The 18548-nt window shown below is 45.8% G+C and overlaps 1 protein-coding gene across 1 annotated transcript; it reads left to right on the top strand.

Annotated features, from left to right (window-relative positions):
• Nucleotides 1–50: 50 nt before the first annotated feature.
• Nucleotides 51–17691, top strand: LOC311126188 (wnt inhibitory factor 1-like; the record flags this gene model as incomplete). The annotated part of the gene is made up of 5 exons (XM_084200205.1): nucleotides 51–125; nucleotides 1726–1791; nucleotides 2120–2259; nucleotides 17294–17402; nucleotides 17551–17691. Coding segments are annotated over exons 2-5 (427 nt in total), but the record flags the coding sequence as incomplete, so codon positions are not given.
• Between the last annotated feature and the right edge of the window lie 857 nt (nucleotides 17692–18548).

Below are 18548 nucleotides of genomic sequence, written 5' to 3'. Positions count from 1 at the left end.
ATAGCAGAAGCAGACAGAAAGAAAAAAAGAAAAAGAAGAAGAAAGTCTACCAAAGTCAGTCAGCTGTCTACAGGCAGGGGGCAGGCAGCTCAATGACCTGCTATAAGAACCATCACGTCTAAAAAGTAGGTTCTATCTAGTGCGTGTCTGACAGAATTCTATTTAAATGAGTCGTTTTACAAACACATTGTTTTATATGAATATTGATTTAGGAGGTTTGCCTCAAAGGGGAGTCTAAGGGTTGAGCCAATGAAATAGATTCGATTCGATTTTTATTTAGTCACATCCACAGGGTCGCAGATGTAGTTGCAGTGTACAGTGAAATACTTAAGCGCCGAGCTCCAACACTGCATCATTCCTATAATAGTCTATAGGAATCTATAGTCTATTATTTATTGTATTTTGTGAGCACTGTAGACTATTTTGCATAAACCACCTAACTGTATGATAAAGGCCTACTACATACTGTATGAGAGACTGTCTTGTATGCATGTCGTGTCACCTTTAGACCAGGTGAGGGCATGATTACATTTACATTTTAGTCATTTAGCAGACGCTCTTATCCAGAGCGACTTACAGTTAGTGAGTGCATACATGTGTGGAATAGGGTTGTAGGAAATGTAGTCTACATTCATTGGAAGTTCACAAATAAGAATTTCGTGATTAATAAAGGTTGTAGGCCTACTGGTTTGAAACATTCTATTGTAGGAATTATATGGATATTTTTTTATTTTTTTATTTTAAATAAAAATGAATTTAAAAATGCTTTATACTCAGTGTAGCCTATGGGATTTGTTCTTCAGTGATCCAGTGAGATTGATTTGAAATATTGAATCATTGACAAAACTCTGTTGGAATGCAATAAAATAACTAATGTCTGGAATTTCTGCATTCTCACCCGTTTCCACTCAAATACCCCGGAGTCCCATCCTTTAGAAGAAGGCACCAGGTGACATACCACCATCTGAAGTGTTTATCTTGGAGAGTTTATGAGCCTTATAAGACATAGACCACACAGGAAGATGATTTGTCTTGAATTCCCCCCCCCCCCCCTTTTTTCCTCTTCCTATTCTGGAAGCTTGTATTGAGTCAATGCAAAAAAAAAATATATATATGTTTCAGAGAATAGGTCTACTAGCAACATCATTCAATTCTCATCACCATGTGAATATTTTGTAGGCTATCAATTATAATGATTGTTATGTTTATTTTACTGGGATTCATCATAAAAACGGATGTGTGTAAAAAAAAAAAAAGAAAAAAAAAAGGAAAGATTAGACCAATACTCCGACCAATAAATAAGTATTTATAGTGCCAGTTGTTTGTCAACATGTTAAGCCATTTACTTCCCACCGCATGAATCAATAGGCAGGGCATAGCCTAACTAAATGTGCGCCAACTCTTTACTGCCCACTGCGCCACCGTGTGGCCACACATCCTCCCTGCAGCGCCTGCTGTGTACAAGTAGCTTGCGACGAAGCGCAGGCGTCTCACTGTCAATGAAAGAGGCTCGCTCTCGGCATACCAGACTAGAGTACAGTGCCTAACCCAGGATACACAGACGCACAATTTTAACTACGAGGAGACCGAACGGAGATCAATTCACAATTTAAAGGGTTAGATTTGAGAGGCTGCAACTCAGAATGGCTACCGATACAGCCTCTGTTTTTCTGTCCCCCTTCAAAACGTGCTTTCTTCTACTTTTGGGTGGGTTGGTGTCCAAAGCTGCGCAGGACCAGCAGGGAAGTTTGTACATGTGGATTGATGCCAACCAAGCCAGAATCCTAATTGGTAAGTAGCGTTTATTTGCAATTAACCAATGTTACAGTGTCACTTGTATTGGCTTAACGTGCATAGAAAAGTTGGATTGTAACTTTAACTTTAAAGGGTAAGTTCCATGCACTGTGACCCCTATTATATTGGACTGAGTAAAAATGTTGTAGCCACCCCATGCTCTTTCGCATGTGTTGATGCTCTTGTTGAAATGTCAGTGTGTGTTATTGTGCAGGGGTTTGAGGAGGATATCATTGATCGTGTCAGAGGGAAAGATTGCCCCATTTACAACTGACTTAAGGAAAAGTTAGGGGATCATGTTGTAAATGTGTGTGTTATTGTACAGGGTTTGAGGAGGATATCTTGATCGTGTCCGAGGGGAAAATGGCTCCATTCACAACTGACTTCAGAAAGGCCCAGCAGAGGATGCCTGCGATCCCAGTGAATATCCAGAACGTCAACTTCACCTGGCAAGCTACTGAACAGGTAGGAGACGGTGACAGGATCACATTAGCTTATAGGCCTACCTACATTTGAAAAGAGGAAAATGTGTATATTTGATTCCATTTATTGTAAGACTTTTAGTGATCATTGATAGGCCATATCAAAGGCTATTGATCTGAGAACATGCGCGTAATTGTAGCCTAATGCACAATGCGGTGACTAGCGCGCAATTCTATATGGCAAAAAGGCTGTAATTCATTTTGTTTTGATAAAATAATGATACATTTTGTTGTTCTTATTATTTTGAATCGGTAAGGCTAATAGCCTATATTTAGTACGCATTGATTAACCACATTATGCATAAAAAAAAAAAAACTCACTTCAAATGAAGAATGTCTTTGAAATTATTGTCTCGATAAAGATCAATAAACTAGGCAAGAGCCACTGACTATCCCCCACACTTAAGCCTTCATTCATAAACTAGTCCACATTTCTTCTGAACTATTGTTTCTCACGCTTTCCCCTACATCAAAGACCCAATTCTGATCAAACAACTACGCAATTTTGAGGTTTAAAAAATAAGCCTATGTGCGCGGTAGCAGCAGATGATTGATTTTTAAAAAGAGTTTTAGCTTGAGCTCTCTGACCAGTTTCCTTTTTTAATATTCTAATTCCCATCTCTTGCGGTATTTTACATGTCGGTGTCGTGGAACCTGCCGCCACGGATCAAAGCACCGGGCCGCGGCGAGGCCGCCTCTAGGACATGTGCCAAACATCTGGTCCATCTGCGCATTGAAAACATTGGGTCAAATTCTCAGACGCGTGCCAGACCCATCCCGCGCGCTTTATTGGAACTGAGAGGGAAAAGAAAGTTCCATTTGGGATTCGCTTTGTGCAATGGTGTTATTGCCTTGTTCATAATCTCTGTTATGAGTAACAGCTTTGGCAATAACAGTCAGTGAAGTGGTAAAATATTTTTTTTTATCTACACAAAATGCCTTTCAACAAGTCTTCTCTCTCCTATAAGTGATTTGGTAACCTACTGTGAGGCAATTGGACAATATTGACATTTATGTATAACACACATAAAACGGTTATAAACTATTGATGATAATAATGCAATGAGGATGAAAATGTATCCTCTTTTATGTTCAGAGACTTTGAGCTTCATGAAGACTTCACAAGAGGAGCCTAGGCTAAACATTACCAGTTGTGTGGCACACATCCCTGCAAGGCGGGTCCCCAATATATATATATACAGTGGGGAGAACAAGTATTTGATACACTGCCGATTTTGCAGGTTTTCCTACTTACAAAGCATGTAGAGGTCTGTCATTTTTATCATAGGTACACTTCAACTGTGAGAGACGGAATCTAAAACAAAAATCCAGAAAATCACATTGTATGATTTTTAAGTAATTAATTTGCTTTTTATTGCATGACATAAGTATTTGATACATCAGAAAAGCAGATCTTAATATTTGGTACAGAAACCTTTGTTTGCAATTACAGAGATCATACGTTTCCTGTAGGTCTTGACCAGGTTTGCACACACTGCAGCAGGGATTTTGGCCCACTCCTCCATACAGACCTTCTCCAGATCCTTCAGGTTTCGGGGCTGTCGCTGGGCAATACGGACTTTCAGCTCCCTCCAAAGATTTTCTATTGGGTTCAGGTCTGGAGACTGGCTAGGCCACTCCAGGACCTTGAGATGCTTCTTACGGAGCCACTCCTTAGTTGCCCTGGCTGTATGTTTCGGGTCGTTGTCATTCTGGAAGAACCAGCCATGACCCATCTTCAATGCTCTTACTGAGGGAAGGAGGTTGTTGGCCAAAATCTCACAATACATGGCCCCATCCATCCTCCCCTCAATACGGTGCAGTCGTCCTGTCCCCTTTGCAGAAAAGCATCCCCAAAGAATGATGTTTCCACCTCCATGCTTCACGGTTGGGATGGTGTTCTTGAGGTTGTACTCATCCTTCTTCTTCCGCCAAACACGGCGAGTGGAGTTTAGACCAAAAAGCTCTATTTTTGTCTCATTAGACCACATGACCTTCTCCCATTCCTCCTCTGGATCATCCAGATGGTCATTGGCAAACTTCAGATGGGCCTGGACATGTGCTGGCTTGAGCAGGGGGACCTTGCGTGCGCTGCAGGATTTTAATCCATGACGGCTTAGTGTGTTACTAATGGTTTTCTTTGAGACTGTGGTCCCAGCTCTCTTCAGGTCATTGACCAGGTCCTGCCGTGTAGTTCTGGGCTGATCCCTCACCTTCCTCATGATCATTGATGCCCCATAAGGTGAGATCTTGCATGGAGCCCCAGACAGAGGGTGATTGACCGTCATCTTGAACTTCTTCCATTTTCTAATAATTGCGCCAACAGTTGTTGCCTTCTCACCAAGCTGCTTGCCTATTGTCCTGTAGCCCATCCCAGCCTTGTGCAGGTCTACAATTTTATCCCTGATGTCCTTACACAGCTCTCTGGTCTTGGCCATTGTGGAGAGGTTGGAATCTGTTTGATTGAGTGTGTGGACAGGTGTCTTTTATACAGGTAACGAGTTCAAACAGGTGCAGTTAATACAGGTAATGAGTGGAGAACAGGAGAGCTTCTTAAAGAAAAACTAACAGGTCTGTGAGAGCCGGAATTCATACTGGTTGGTAGGTGATCAAATACTTATGTCATGCAATAAAATGCAAATTAATTACTTAAAAATCATACAATGTGATTTTCTGGATTTTTGTTTTAGATTCCGTCTCTCACAGTTGAAGTGTACCTATGATAAAAATTACAGACCTCTACATGCTTTGTAAGTAGGAAAACCTGCAAAATCGGCAGTGTATCAAATACTTGTTCTCCCCACTGTATATATATATATAAATCATGTTTTGGGTTTGGGCCCCCCAGATAGCATATGAACCAGTGGAGGCTGCTGAGGGGAGTACAGCTCAAAAATAATGGCTGTAATGGAGCCTAAATGAATCAGGAATGATCAGGGGCAGCTATACCATAAGGACCCCTTATTCATGTCCTCATTACATGTAGTGCAACAAGGCCACTCATGATCTGGAAAGTTCTCTACTTTTTGATAGATTTAAACAAACAATATTGAAATCACCATGGTCACAAAAACCATCTGCCTGATAGATATATGAATTTTGGTTAAAATATGTTACATTTAATTAGGTTTTAGAGTCATAAAGCAACTGATGAAAAAAACTAAATCGCTACTGTGTGTACCACTATGAATGAAGAAAAATGGTCACTTTTGTCAACTCCGTAAAAAACATAAACTCTGTCAGATTGTTTGTCTAACGTCAGGGTGGGAATTGAACCTTTTGGTCCACCAGACTGGCATACCAGACACCTGTGCCTCCCCCTCAAGGCAAAGGGGTCCACCAGACTGGCATACCAGACACCTGTGCCTCCCCCTCAAGGCAAAGGGGCCCACCAGACTGGCATACCAGACACCTGTGCCTCCCCCTCAAGGCAAAGGGGCCCACCAGACTGGCATACCAGACACCTGTGCATCCCCCTCAAGGCAAAGGGGCCCACCAGACTGGCATACCAGACACCTGTGCCTCCCCCGTCAAGGCAAAGGGGCCCACCAGACTGGCATACCAGACACCTGTGCCTCCCCCTCAAGGCAAAGGGGCCCACCAGACTGGCATACCAGACACCTGTGCCTCCCCCTCAAGGCAAAGGGGCCCACCAGACTGGCATACCAGACACCTGTGCCTCCCCCTCAAGGCAAAGGGGCCCACCAGACTGGCATACCAGACACCTGTGCCTCCCCCTCAAGGCAAAGGGGCCCACCAGCTCTAGAGGCCCATGCGGCTGTCATCCATGTCTATTTTATTTTTATTTTTTAATGAATAAATCATTTTGACAGTAACCCTCCCAAAACAAGTGTAAGGGGATACTAGTGATGAAAGCTACGAAAGCGCCAGTGCAATAAGTGGAGCTTACTCAGGCGTTTCAAAAGCGCATATCAGACCGAGAGCCTAATGCTTCTTAGGCAGGCTAGTTCTTTATGAGTTTTAGTTTAGAAAACGATCTCTCCGCAGGAGCGACAGTTACAGGGATGGTAAAAAACTGCTTGATTGCCGTAGCAACTTCAGGGAAACTGGGCAGAAGGGAGTTCAAATACAGCAGTTCTGTAACGTCCGTTAATTGAGACTCTCGTTCTCCTTAATTGCCGGCCTCAACACGTTATGGAAATAAATTACATTACATTACATTACATTTATGTCATTTAGCAGACGCTCTTATCCAGAGCGACTTACAAATTGGTGCATTCACCTTATAGCCAGTGGGATAACCACTTGACAATGTTTTTTTTTGTTTGATTTTTTTGGGGGTTGGGGTGGGGTAGAAGGATTACTTTATCCTATCCCAGGTATTCCTTAAAGAGGTGGGGTTTCAAATGTCTCCGGAAGGTGGTGAGTGACTCCGCTGTCCTGGCGTCGTGAGGGAGCTTGTTCCACCATTGGGGTGCCAGAGCAGCGAACAGTTTTGACTGGGCTGAGCGGGAACTGTGCTTCCGCAGAGGTAGGGGAGCCAGCAGGCCAGAGGTGGATGAATGCAATGCCCTCGTTTGGGTGTAGGGACTGATCAGAGCCTGAAGGTACGGAGGTGCCGTTCCCCTCACAGCTCCGTAGGCAAGCACCATGGTCTTGTAGCAGATGCAAGTTTCAATTGGAAGCCAGTGGAGTGTGCGGAGGATCAGGGTGACGTGAGAGAACTTGGGAAGGTTGAACACCAGACGGGCTGCGGCATTCTGGATGAGTTGTAGGGGTTTAATGGCACAGGCAGGGAGCCCAGCCAACAGCGAGTTGCAGTAATCCAGACGGGAGATGACAAGTGCCTGGATTAGGACCTGTGCCAAAGTGGTTATCCCATTGGCTATAAGGTGAATGCACCTATTTGTAAGTCGCTCTGGATAAGAGCGTCTGCTAAATGACGTAAGTGTAATGTAAATGTACTCTCCGAATGTTGTAGAGCATGAACCACAGGATCGGGTCACCGCCTTGATGTTAGCGGAGAACGACAGGGTGTTGTCCAGGGTCACGCCAAGGCTCTTCGCACTCTGGGAGGAGGACATAACGGAGTTGTCAACCGTGATGGCGAAATCATGGAACGGGCAGTCTTTCCCCGGGAGGAAGAGTAGCTCCGTCTTGCCGAGGTTCAGCTTGAGGTGGTGATCCGACATCCACACTGATATGTCTGCCAGACATGCAGAGATGCGATTCGCCACCTGGTTATCAGAAGGGGGAAAGGAGAAGATTAGTTGTGTGTCGTCTGCGTAGCAATGATAGGAGAGGCCATGTGAGGATATGACAGAGCCAAGTGACTTGGTGTATAGCAAGAATAGGAGAGGGCCTAGAACTGAGCCCTGGGGGACACCAGTGGTGAGAGCACGTGGTGCGGAGACAGCTTCTCGCCACGCCACTTGGTAGGAGTGACCGGTCAGGTAGGACGCAATCCAAGAGTGAGCCGCGCCGGAGATGCCCAGCTCGGAGAGGGTGGAGAGGAGGATCTGATGGTTCACAGTATCAAAGGCAGCAGACAGGTCTAGAAGGACAAGAGCAGAGGAGAGAGAGTTAGCTTTAGCAGTGCGGAGAGCCTCCGTGACACAGAGAAGAGCAGTCTCAGTTGAATGACCAGTCTTGAAACCTGACTGGTTTGGATCAAGAAGGTCATTCTGAGAGAGATAGCAAGAGAGTTGGCTAAAGATGGCACGCTCAATAGTTTTGGAGAGAAAAGAAAGAAGGGATACTGGTCTGTAGTTGTTGACATCAGAGGGATCGAGTGTTGGTTTTTTGAGAAGGGGTGCAACTCTCACTCTCTTGAAGACGGAAGGGACATAGCCAGCGGTCAAGGATGAGTTGATCAGCGAGGTGAGGTAAGGGAGAAGGTCACCGGAGATGGTCTGGAGAAGAGAGGAGGGGATAGGGTCAAGCGGGCAGGTTGTTGGGCGGCCGGCCGTCACAAGTCGCAAAATTTTATCTGGAGAGAGAGGGGAGAAAGAAGTCAAAGCATAGGGTAGGGCAGTGTGAGCAGGACCAGCAGTGTCATTTGACTTAACAAACGAGAATCGGATGTCGTCAACCTTCTTTTCAAAATGGTTGACGAAGTCATCCACAGAGAGGGAGGAGGATTCAGCAGGGAGGAGAATGTGGCAAAGAGCTTCCTAGGGCTAGAGGCAGATGCTTGGAATTTAGAGTGGTAGAAAGTGGCCTTAGCAGCAGAAACAGATGAAGAAAATGTAGAGAGGAGGGAGTGAAAAGATGCCAGGTCCGCAGGGAGTCTAGTTTTCCTCCATTTCCGCTCGGCTGCCCGGAGCCCTGTTCTGTGAGCTCGCAATGAGTCATCAAGCCACGGAGCTGGAGGGGAGGACCGAGCCGGCCGGGAGGATAGGGGACATAGAGAGTCAAAGGATGCAGAAAGGGAGGAGAGGAGGGTTGAGGAGGCAGAATCAGGAGATTGGAGGGAGAAGGTTTGAGCAGAGGGAAGAGATGATAGGATGGAAGAGGAGAGAGTAGCGGGAGAGAGAGAGCGGAGGTTGCGACGGCGCATTACCATCTGAGTAGGGGCAGAGTGAGTTGTGTTGGAGGAATTACCTGTATAGGAAGCCCTGGGGACAGGTTGTCTGGATGCTGGACAGCCAATCAATTGGCAGATGCAAACAGATTACCATCTTTAGCAGACAACAGTTCTTTAGGGCTTGAACACAAAAAAAAAGCGATTTGGTTCGTACTGGTGAACCGATGTTTGAGTTGTGTGGTTGCAATAGCAACAGTCCCTTATCTCTGGTATATCTTGGCATGCATCATTCAAGACTAAGTTCATATTGTGTGCAGCCCAATGGACCTATAATGCACAATGTCTCAGGAAAGACTGTCTGGGGCGGCAATACTCGGTATAGAAAACAGTCAGTTCCGCTACCTGGACCTAAAAGCCGTGGTGAAAACATTTGCACACAAAAAAAAAGGAGGCTTCAGGTCTCTCAAGTTGGATTTAATTTGATTTAATTTAATTGACCTTGAATATTGCAGCCCGTTTGTGTAGGCTATTAGCCAGACAAAACCCACTGAGGTCAACAATAAATAGTTGCTGAGTTTATCCTCAAGCCGACTACTTTTCTTCCTCATTGTTAGGCTATTTGATGCGGAACTTTTTATAAAACATTTATAAATAGCATCTAAATATGGTAAATAGCTACACAGACAGTATACTGCATAATGACACAATCCATAGTGAGGTAGTGGTTTGGAGGGTGGACTGACTATTATTTGGCATAGTCCCCCGTGTAGCTCAGTTGGTAGAGCATGGCGCTTGCAACGCCAGGGTTGTGGGTTCGTTTCCCACGGGGGGGCAGCATGAAAAATGTATGCACTCACTAACTGTAAGTCGCTCTGGATAAGAGCGTCTTCTAAATGACTAAAATGTAAAAAATGTAGACTGGTTTTACGCGCAACTTTCTATCCAAGCTGGGAGAGAGCGCGAGGACGGCTAACATCATGCAGGTTCAGGTTGCCTCTACAGGACGGTTGTATACCTTGCTGGGTCCAGAGAAACTGCGCGTCATGCCCTGACCTTGGAGATCCCTTTTATTCTCTATTTTGGTTAGGTCAGGGTGTGATTTGGGTGGGCATTCTAGTTTTTCTATTTCTATGTTTGGTCGGGTGTGGTTCCCAATCAGAGGCAGCTGTCTATCGTTATCTCTGATTGGGGATCATACCCAGGCAGCCTTTTTTCCCACCTTTAGTTTGTGGGATTGTCACGCCCTGGCTCTGGGGACTCTAGTATGTTGAGCCAGGGTGTGAGTTTTCATTTGTGTTCGTTCTAGTATTGTGTTTCTATGTTGGCCAGTGTGGTTCTCAATCAGAGGCAACGTGAATCAGCTGTTGCTTGTTGTCTCTGATTGGGAACCATACTTAGTCAGCCTGTTTCCCACAGTATGGTGTGGGATCTTGTTCCTTTTGGTTAGTGTTTGTACCGTAGGACTTCACGTATCGTTTGTTGTTTTGTTCGTGTAACATTAATAAAAAGCATGTTCACCTTCCACGCTGCGCCTTGGTCCTCCTCTGTATACGACGATCGTGACAGGGATCTTGTTTTTGTATAGTTGCTTTGTAGCCTGCAGAACTTTACGTTCGTTCGTATTTTGTTGTTTTGTCGGTGTTCACGTAATATATTAATATGTTCGCCTACCACGCTCCACCTTGGTCCGATCCTTTAATCAACGAACGTGACACTGCGTTACGCCAGAAAAAAATAAATAAATCTACCAGCCACTCAGATTCTATTAACCAGACAGATTATTTTTTTTTTCGCCATAATTACACCAAATATCACAAATAAAGGATGAGCTTTGTAATGTTTCTTAAACAACAAATGTATCACTAATAAGAAGTAATGTGGTATATTGCTCAATACAATCGTCTTTTATATATACAGTGTATATTCAAGAGTGTACAAAACATTATAAACACCTTCCTAATATTGAGTTGCACCCCCCTTTTTTTTCAGAACAGCCTCAATTCGTCGGGGCATGGACTCTACAAGGTGTCGAAAGTGTTCCACAGGGATGCTGGCCCCCATGTTGACTCCAATGCTTCCCACAGTTGTGTCAAGTTGGCTGGATGTCCTTTGGGTGGTGGACCATTCTTGATACACACGGGGAAACTGTTGAGTGTGAAAAACCCAGCAGTGTTGCCGTTCTTGTCACACTCAAACCAGTGCGCCTGGCACCTACTACCATACCCAGTTCAAATGCACTTCAATCTTTTGTCTTGGGGTATAATTAATTAGTTAATTATTATTTGATAAAATATTGAATTTGGCCTTTACTAGAAATGCTTTTGATAACACATTCAATAATGGCTAAACAGACAGTCAAAAAATAAATCATAAGGAATAAGGTTTTGACGTGTCTGTCCTATATCTAGGATGATATGAGAAAGATCAGGAAGTATTTTAGTTTCTTGGATATTTAACTCCCTTTTCTTTTCATTGGCACAAAACTACCTCCGTACTTCCATTCATTTTTAAAACCGTTACCAGGTTCCTTCTCTGACGCGTCACTTGTGAACACCATCGTGTTCGTGAGAGTCTCATCTGTCCATAAAGTATTCGTTTATACCCCGTTCTGACGCTACAGACGTTTGTGAGAAAGACAGATGTTCGGGACGTCTCCTGTCTGATAAACAGCGCTGTAGCACTGACAACTTCCACCGCAGATGCAGAAGGCCGCCATAGGTGGATGCGGTGAATTGAAAACGCAGCCCATACAAAAAAAAAAACAGGATATCTCTAGCTTAAACTGATGGATTTTGATTGGGGATTTTTTTTATTATTATGTTAATTTGGATTGACGCACGGTCGACTCTTAAGGATGAAGGGGGGGTGCCGTTACCGTGGTAACGCCGCGCCGCGTCAGCGTCAGAAGTGAGAATCTCCGTGTCTCTTCGCTAGCAGCAGACAGTTGCAGCAAACTCTAACTAATATTGAAAAACAACCTTAGTGTGTGAACAAAACAATGGAACTAGCCAAGACACACCAGGACAGAGGGCTGAAAGACTGGTTGTTTTTATTGAGGATTTTCAAATGAATCATTTTCCATATTTTACTAATGTTTGCGTTGAACTTTTATTTTAATTTTTTTATATGTCTGTTTTGAGTGTCTGTTGTCAACTCCGTCAGTGGCTTGTCAACTCCATCACTGATGGAGTCAATATTTTTGTTATTCGGGAAAAATATTTCAATCACCTGTTCAGGCAGAGGGGCCCCGCGAAACTGCACTACTCCACTACACATAACATGTGCTGCTTCCGAACAAGGCAGCGTGACAAATCATTTATGAATCATGAGTGAATATAGTGCACTACTTTTGACCAGAGCCCATAGCATCATATTCCCTATATAGTACACTACTTTTGACCAGGGCCCATAGCATCATATTCCCTATATAGTGCACTACTTTTGACCAGGGCCCATAGCATCATATTCCCTATATAGTGCACTACTTTTGACCAGGGCCCATAGCATCATATTCCCTATATAGTACACTACTTTTGACCAGGGCCCATAGCATCATATTCCCTATATAGTGCACTACTTTTGACCAGGGCCCATAGCATCATATTCCCTATATAGTACACTACTTTTGACCAGGGCCCATAGCATCATATTCCCTATATAGTACACTACTTTTGACCAGGGCCCATAGCATCATATTCCCTATATAGTGCACTACTTTTGACCAGGGCCCATAGCATCATATTCCCTATATAGTACACTACTTTTGACCAGAGCCCATAGCATCATATTCCCTATATAGTACACTACTTTTGACCAGAGCCCATAGCATCATATTCCCTATATAGTGCACTACTTTTGACCAGGGCCCATAGCATCATATTCCCTATATAGTACACTACTTTTGACCAGAGCCCATAGCATCATATTCCCTATATAGTGCACTACTTTTGACCAGGGCCCATAGCATCATATTCCCTATATAGTGCACTACTTTTGACCAGAGCAAGGAATAGGGTGCCATTTGGGACGCAGGATTGTTCCCCTGCCACACGAGGGGGCTGTCTCTGTCAGGAGGAATCCCAGGGGCCCCATGGGCCACGTGTTACATTGTTAACAGGTCAGAGAGCCATGACCTCACCGCTCCCTGGGTGGGAGGCCCCTGGACCACGGTGCCATTCATTCTTCTATAAAGATCACCCTCTTCTCCTCCTCCTCCTCTTCACCCTCTTCTCCTCCTCCTCCTCTTCACCCTCTTCTTCTCCTCCTCCTCTTCACCCTCTTCTTCTCCTCCTCTTCACCCTCTTCTCCTCCTCCTCTTCACCCTCTTCTCCTCCTCCTCTTCACCCTCTTCTCCTCCTCCACTTCACCCTCTTCTCCTCCTCCACTTCACCCTCTTCTCCTCCTCCTCTTCACCCTCTTCTCCTCCTCCTCCTCTTGACCCACTTCTCCTCCTCCACTTCACCCTCTTCTCCTCCTCCTCTTCACCCTCTTCTCCTCCTCCACTTCACCCTCTTCTCCTCCTCCACTTCACCCTCTTCTCCTCCTCCTCTTCACCCTCTCCTCCTCCTCCACTTCACCCTCTCCTCCTCCACTTCACCCTCTTCTCCTCCTCCTCTTCACCCTCTTCTCCTCCTCCTCTTCACCCTCTTCTTCTCCTCCTCTTCACCCTCTTCTCCTCCTCCTCTTCACCCTCTCCTCCTCCTCCTCCTCTTCACCCTCTTCTCCTCCTCCTCTTCACCCTCTTCTCCTCCTCCTCTTCACTCCTCTTCACCCTCTCCTCCTCCTCTTCACCCTCTTCTTCTCCTCCTCCTCTTCACCCTCTCCTCCTCCTCATCTTCACCCTCTTCTTCTCCTCCTCCTCTTCACCCTCTTCTCCTCCTCCTCCTCCTCCTCTTCACCCTCTTCTCCTCCTCCTCTTCACCCTCTTCTTCTCCTCCTCCTCTTCACCCTCTTCTTCTCCTCCTCTTCACCCTCTTCTCCTCCTCCTCTTCACCCTCTCCTCCTCCTCCTCTTCACCCTCTCCTCCTCCTCCTCTTCACCCTCTCCTCCTCCTCCCCTTCACCCTCTCCTCCTCCTCCTCCTCCTCCTCACCCTCTTCTCCTTCTTCTTCTTCTTCTTCTAATAGAGTTAGTGGTTTGTTAGGAGGGGTGTTCATGGATGGTAGAATTCTCTTATCAGTAAAAACAAGGAATCCACATACAGAAAACCCCATTGTGGTAGACTGCAACAAGTGTGTTGACATCCATAATAAACTGTAAACTTATTTTAGTCAAAGTATTGACCAATTTCTCTTCATGATGAGATCATCTCTGGTGACAGCAAATGACAGAGGATGTCAGACAGCGGAAACGGACCAAAGCTTCCAGCTCCCTCCAAGCCAGTTTGTTCTTCTCTTTCATTCACTATTTCCCCTGGTGTGTCAACGCTGGACCACAAAACACACACACAAAACACACACACACACAAAACACACACAAAACACACACACACTCACACACAAAACACACACACACACAAAACACACACACACAAAACACAAAACACACACACACTCACATACACACACACAAAACACACACACACACACACACACACACAGATCGTAATCCGCTAATGGCATGTCGAGTCGGCAAATGAGAGAGAGAGAGATACAGAGAGAGGGCCCTTCTCTTTTCTGGGCTCTGTTACCCCTGTACTTCAAAGGCAGCCGGCGAGGCTTAGGAACAAAGCCCGGGGGCATGAAAGGCTGCATGGTGGAGAGTTATCTGTGTTGGTTAATTACCATTCAGCTGCAGGATTAGCCTGCTCTCCCTCTGCCCGCCTTGTGTACCTTCCCCTTCATCGGACGCTTTAACACTGGGAAGGATTCACTGCAGAGAGGGAAAATCACTGGCCCCTTTAAGGATTCACTGCAGAGAGGGAAAATCACTGGCCCCTTTAAGGATTCACTGCATAGAGGGAAAATCACTGTCTCCTTTAAGGATTCACTGCATAGGGGGAAAATCACTGGCTCCTTTAAGGATTCACTGCATAGAGGGAAAATCACTGGCCCCTTTAAGGATTCACTGCAGAGAGGGAAAATCACTGTCCCCTTTAAGGATTCACTGCAGAGAGGGAAAATCACTGGCCCCTTTAAGGATTCACTGCAGAGAGGGAAAATCACTGGCCCCTTTAAGGAGTCACTGCAGAGAGGGAAAATCACTGGCCCCTTTAAGGAGTCACTGCAGAGAGGGAAAAATCACTGGCCCCTTTAAGGATTCACTGCAGAGAGGGAAAATCACTGGCCCCTTTAAGGATTCACTGCAGAGAGGAGAAATCACTGTCCCCTTTAAGGAGTCACTGCAGAGAGGGAAAATCACTGGCCCCTTTAAGGATTCACTGCAGAGAGGAGAAATCACTGTCCCCTTTAAGGAGTCACTGCAGAGAGGGAAAATCACTGGCCCCTTTAAGGCGTCACTGCAGAGAGGGAAAATCACTGGCCCCTTTAAGGAGTCACTGCAGAGAGGGAAAATCACTGGCCCCTTTAAGGAGTCACTGCAGAGAGGGAAAAATCACTGGCCCCTTTAAGGATTCACTGCAGAGAGGGAAAATCACTGGCCCCTTTAAGGATTCACTGCAGAGAGGGAAAATCACTGGCCCCTTTAAGGATTCACTGCAGAGAGGGAAAATCACTGGCCCCTTTAAGGATTCACTGCAGAGAGGGAAAATCACTGGCCCCTTTAAGGAGTCACTGCAGAGAGGGAAAATCACTGGCCCCTTTAAGGAGTCACTGCAGAGAGGGAAAAATCACTGGCCCCTTTAAGGATTCACTGCAGAGAGGGAAAATCACTGGCCCCTTTAAGGATTCACTGCAGAGAGGGAAAATCACTGGCCCCTTTAAGGATTCACTGCAGAGAGGGAAAATCACTGGCCCCTTTAAGGAGTCACTGCAGAGAGGGAAAATCACTGGCCCCTTTAAGGATTCACTGCAGAGAGGGAAAATCACTGGCCCCTTTAAGGATTCACTGCAGAGAGGAGAAATCACTGGCCCCTTTAAGGAGTCACTGCAGAGAGGGAAAATCACTGGCCCCTTTAAGGATTCACTGCAGAGAGGAGAAATCACTGGCCCCTTTAAGGAGTCACTGCAGAGAGGGAAAATCACTGGCCCCTTTAAGGCGTCACTGCAGAGAGGGAAAATCACTGGCCCCTTTAAGGATTCACTGCAGAGAGGGAAAATCACTGGCCCCTTTAAGGATTCACTGCAGAGAGGGAAAATCACTGGCCCCTTTAAGGAGTCACTGCAGAGAGGGAAAATCACTGGCCCCTTTAAGGAGTCACTGCAGAGAGGGAAAAATCACTGGCCCCTTCCTCTCTCCCTCTTTCATCTCTCTGTTCTGGGCTCTCTCTTTTTTCCCTGTGTGTGTTCTGCCATGCCGCCACAATCACCTGACAAATGGGTCATTTTCAAAGGGGAGAAGAGAGAGGGACCGCATGTCTTTGGGAGAGGGGGGGATGAACACAGACATTATTTAGAGAGAGGGACACAGGGCGTACTAATACAAACTCACTGTGTGACAAACATACATGTACAGTGCTATGAAAAAGTATTTGCCCCCTTTCTGTCATTTGTGATACTGAAACCAAACACTGCATTCCACAGTAAGAACATCATACCAAAGGTCAAACACGGTGGTGGTGGTGTGATGGTTTGGGGATGCTTTGCTGCCTCAGGACCTGGACGACTTGCCTTAATAGAAGGAACCATGAATTCTGCTCTGTATCAGAGAATTGTACAGGAGAATGTCAGACCCATCCGTCTGTGAGCTGAAGCTGAAGCGCAGCTGGGTCATGCAGCAAGACAATTATCCAAAACACACAATCAAGTCTACATGAAAATGGCTAAAAAGCAACAAATTGGAAGTTTTGGAATGGCCTAGTCAAAGTCCAGACCTAATCCCAATTGAGATGTTGTGGCAGGACTTGAAACGAGCAGTTCATGCTTGAAAACCCACACGTCACTGAGTTAAAGCAGTTCTGCATGGAAGAGTGGGACAAAATTCCTCCACAGCGACGTGAGAGACTGATCAACAACTACAGGAAGCATTTGGTTGGAGTCATTGCAGCTAAAGGTGGCACAACCAGTTATTGAGTGTAAGGGGGCAATTACTTTTTCACACAGGGGAATTGGGTGTTGCATAACTTTGTTTATGAAATAAATATGTAATTGTTGTGTCATTTGTTCACTTATGTTCCCTTTATCTAATATTAGGTTTTGGTTGAAGATCTGATAACATTCAGTATCACAAATATGCAAAAGTAGAGAAAATTAGAAAGGGGGCAAATACTTTTTCATAGCACTGTATATGCATGCAAGCACACTAGCACAGACGCACGAACGCATCCAGACACACACACACACACACACACACACACACACACACACACACACACACACACACACACACACACACACACACACACACAAACTCGTGTGTTGCAGGCAGAGTACTTCTATGAGACTTCAGCCGTCCTCCATCCATGTGTGTTGCAGGCAGAGTACTTCTATGAGTTCCAGACACTGCGCTCCATGGATCTGGACATCATGGACAACCCCACGGTCAACGTTCCTCTGCTGGGCTCTGTGCCATGTAGACCCTCAGGTGAGACAGGAGCTGCTGGATCCATGCTAGCTGACGGTCAACAGCCCAACACTAACCACTAGACCACACATGCCAGTACAGTGAAATAGCTTGAAATCAGTCATAATAGCTTGCATACTGATTACTTTGTGGTTTCTCTGTGTTTTAGTGGTGCAGGTGGGCTTCCCGTGTTTAGGAGACCAGGATGGCGTAGCAGCGTTCGAGGTCACCGTACTGGTCATGGACGCCGGTGGTAACATCATCCTGAGGACACCTCACAATGCCATTTTCTTCAAGACATGCCAGAGAGGTGAGGAAGCAGCTCCCAGAGTTTCATTTACACTTTTACCATGTTACCTCTGTTGTGAATGGTCTACTAGAAGAGGAGAGGAGAGGAGAGGAGAGGAGAGGAGAGGAGAGGAGAGGAGAGGAGAGGAGAGGAGAGGAGAGGAGAGGAGAGGTAGAGGTAGAGGTAGAGGTAGAGGTAGAGGTAGAGGTAGAGGTAGAGGAGAGGAGGGGTAGAGGAGAGGAGGAGAGGAGGAGAGGAGGAGGAGGAGAGGAGAGGAGAGGAGAGGAGAGGAGAGGAGAGGAGAGGAGAGGAGAGGAGAGGAGAGGAGAGGAGAGGAGAGGAGAGGGGAGATGATTGGCTCTCAGCATCGCCAGAGATGATTGGCTAGCTCTTAGCATCTCCAAATATGATTGGCTAGCTCTCAGCATCACTAGAGATGATTGGCTAGCTCTCAGCATCTCCAAAGATGATTGGCTAGCTCTCAGCATCGCCAGAGATGATTGGCTAGCTCTCAGCATCGCCAGAGATGATTGGCTAGCTCTCAGCATCGCCAGAGATGATTGGCTAGCTCTCAGCATCGCCAGAGATCATTGGCTAGCTCTCAGTCTGCATTACCCTGTCTGATTTATCTCTACCTCTGCTGCTGCTGACTGGATATTATAAGATGTGGTACAGCCCCAACAGAAGTGGTTAAGATGCCCTGCTTTAGGGTGTCTGAATAGGGGTGCTAACCTCTCAGACCATCTTTGAGAGCACAGTGAAAACACAGTCAAGTACCTGAACACAAATATACTTCTTGTATAGAGGGGTGTAGAGACAGCAGGATGTATAGAGGGGTGTAGAGACAGCAGGATGTATAGAGGGGTGTAGAGACAGCA

Source organism: Coregonus lavaretus (genome assembly GCF_964263955.1).
Source record: "Coregonus lavaretus genome assembly, contig: HAP1_SCAFFOLD_3578, whole genome shotgun sequence".
NCBI classification, from domain to species: domain Eukaryota; kingdom Metazoa; phylum Chordata; class Actinopteri; order Salmoniformes; family Salmonidae; genus Coregonus; species Coregonus lavaretus.
This window is presented reverse-complemented; position numbering and strand designations above follow the sequence as displayed.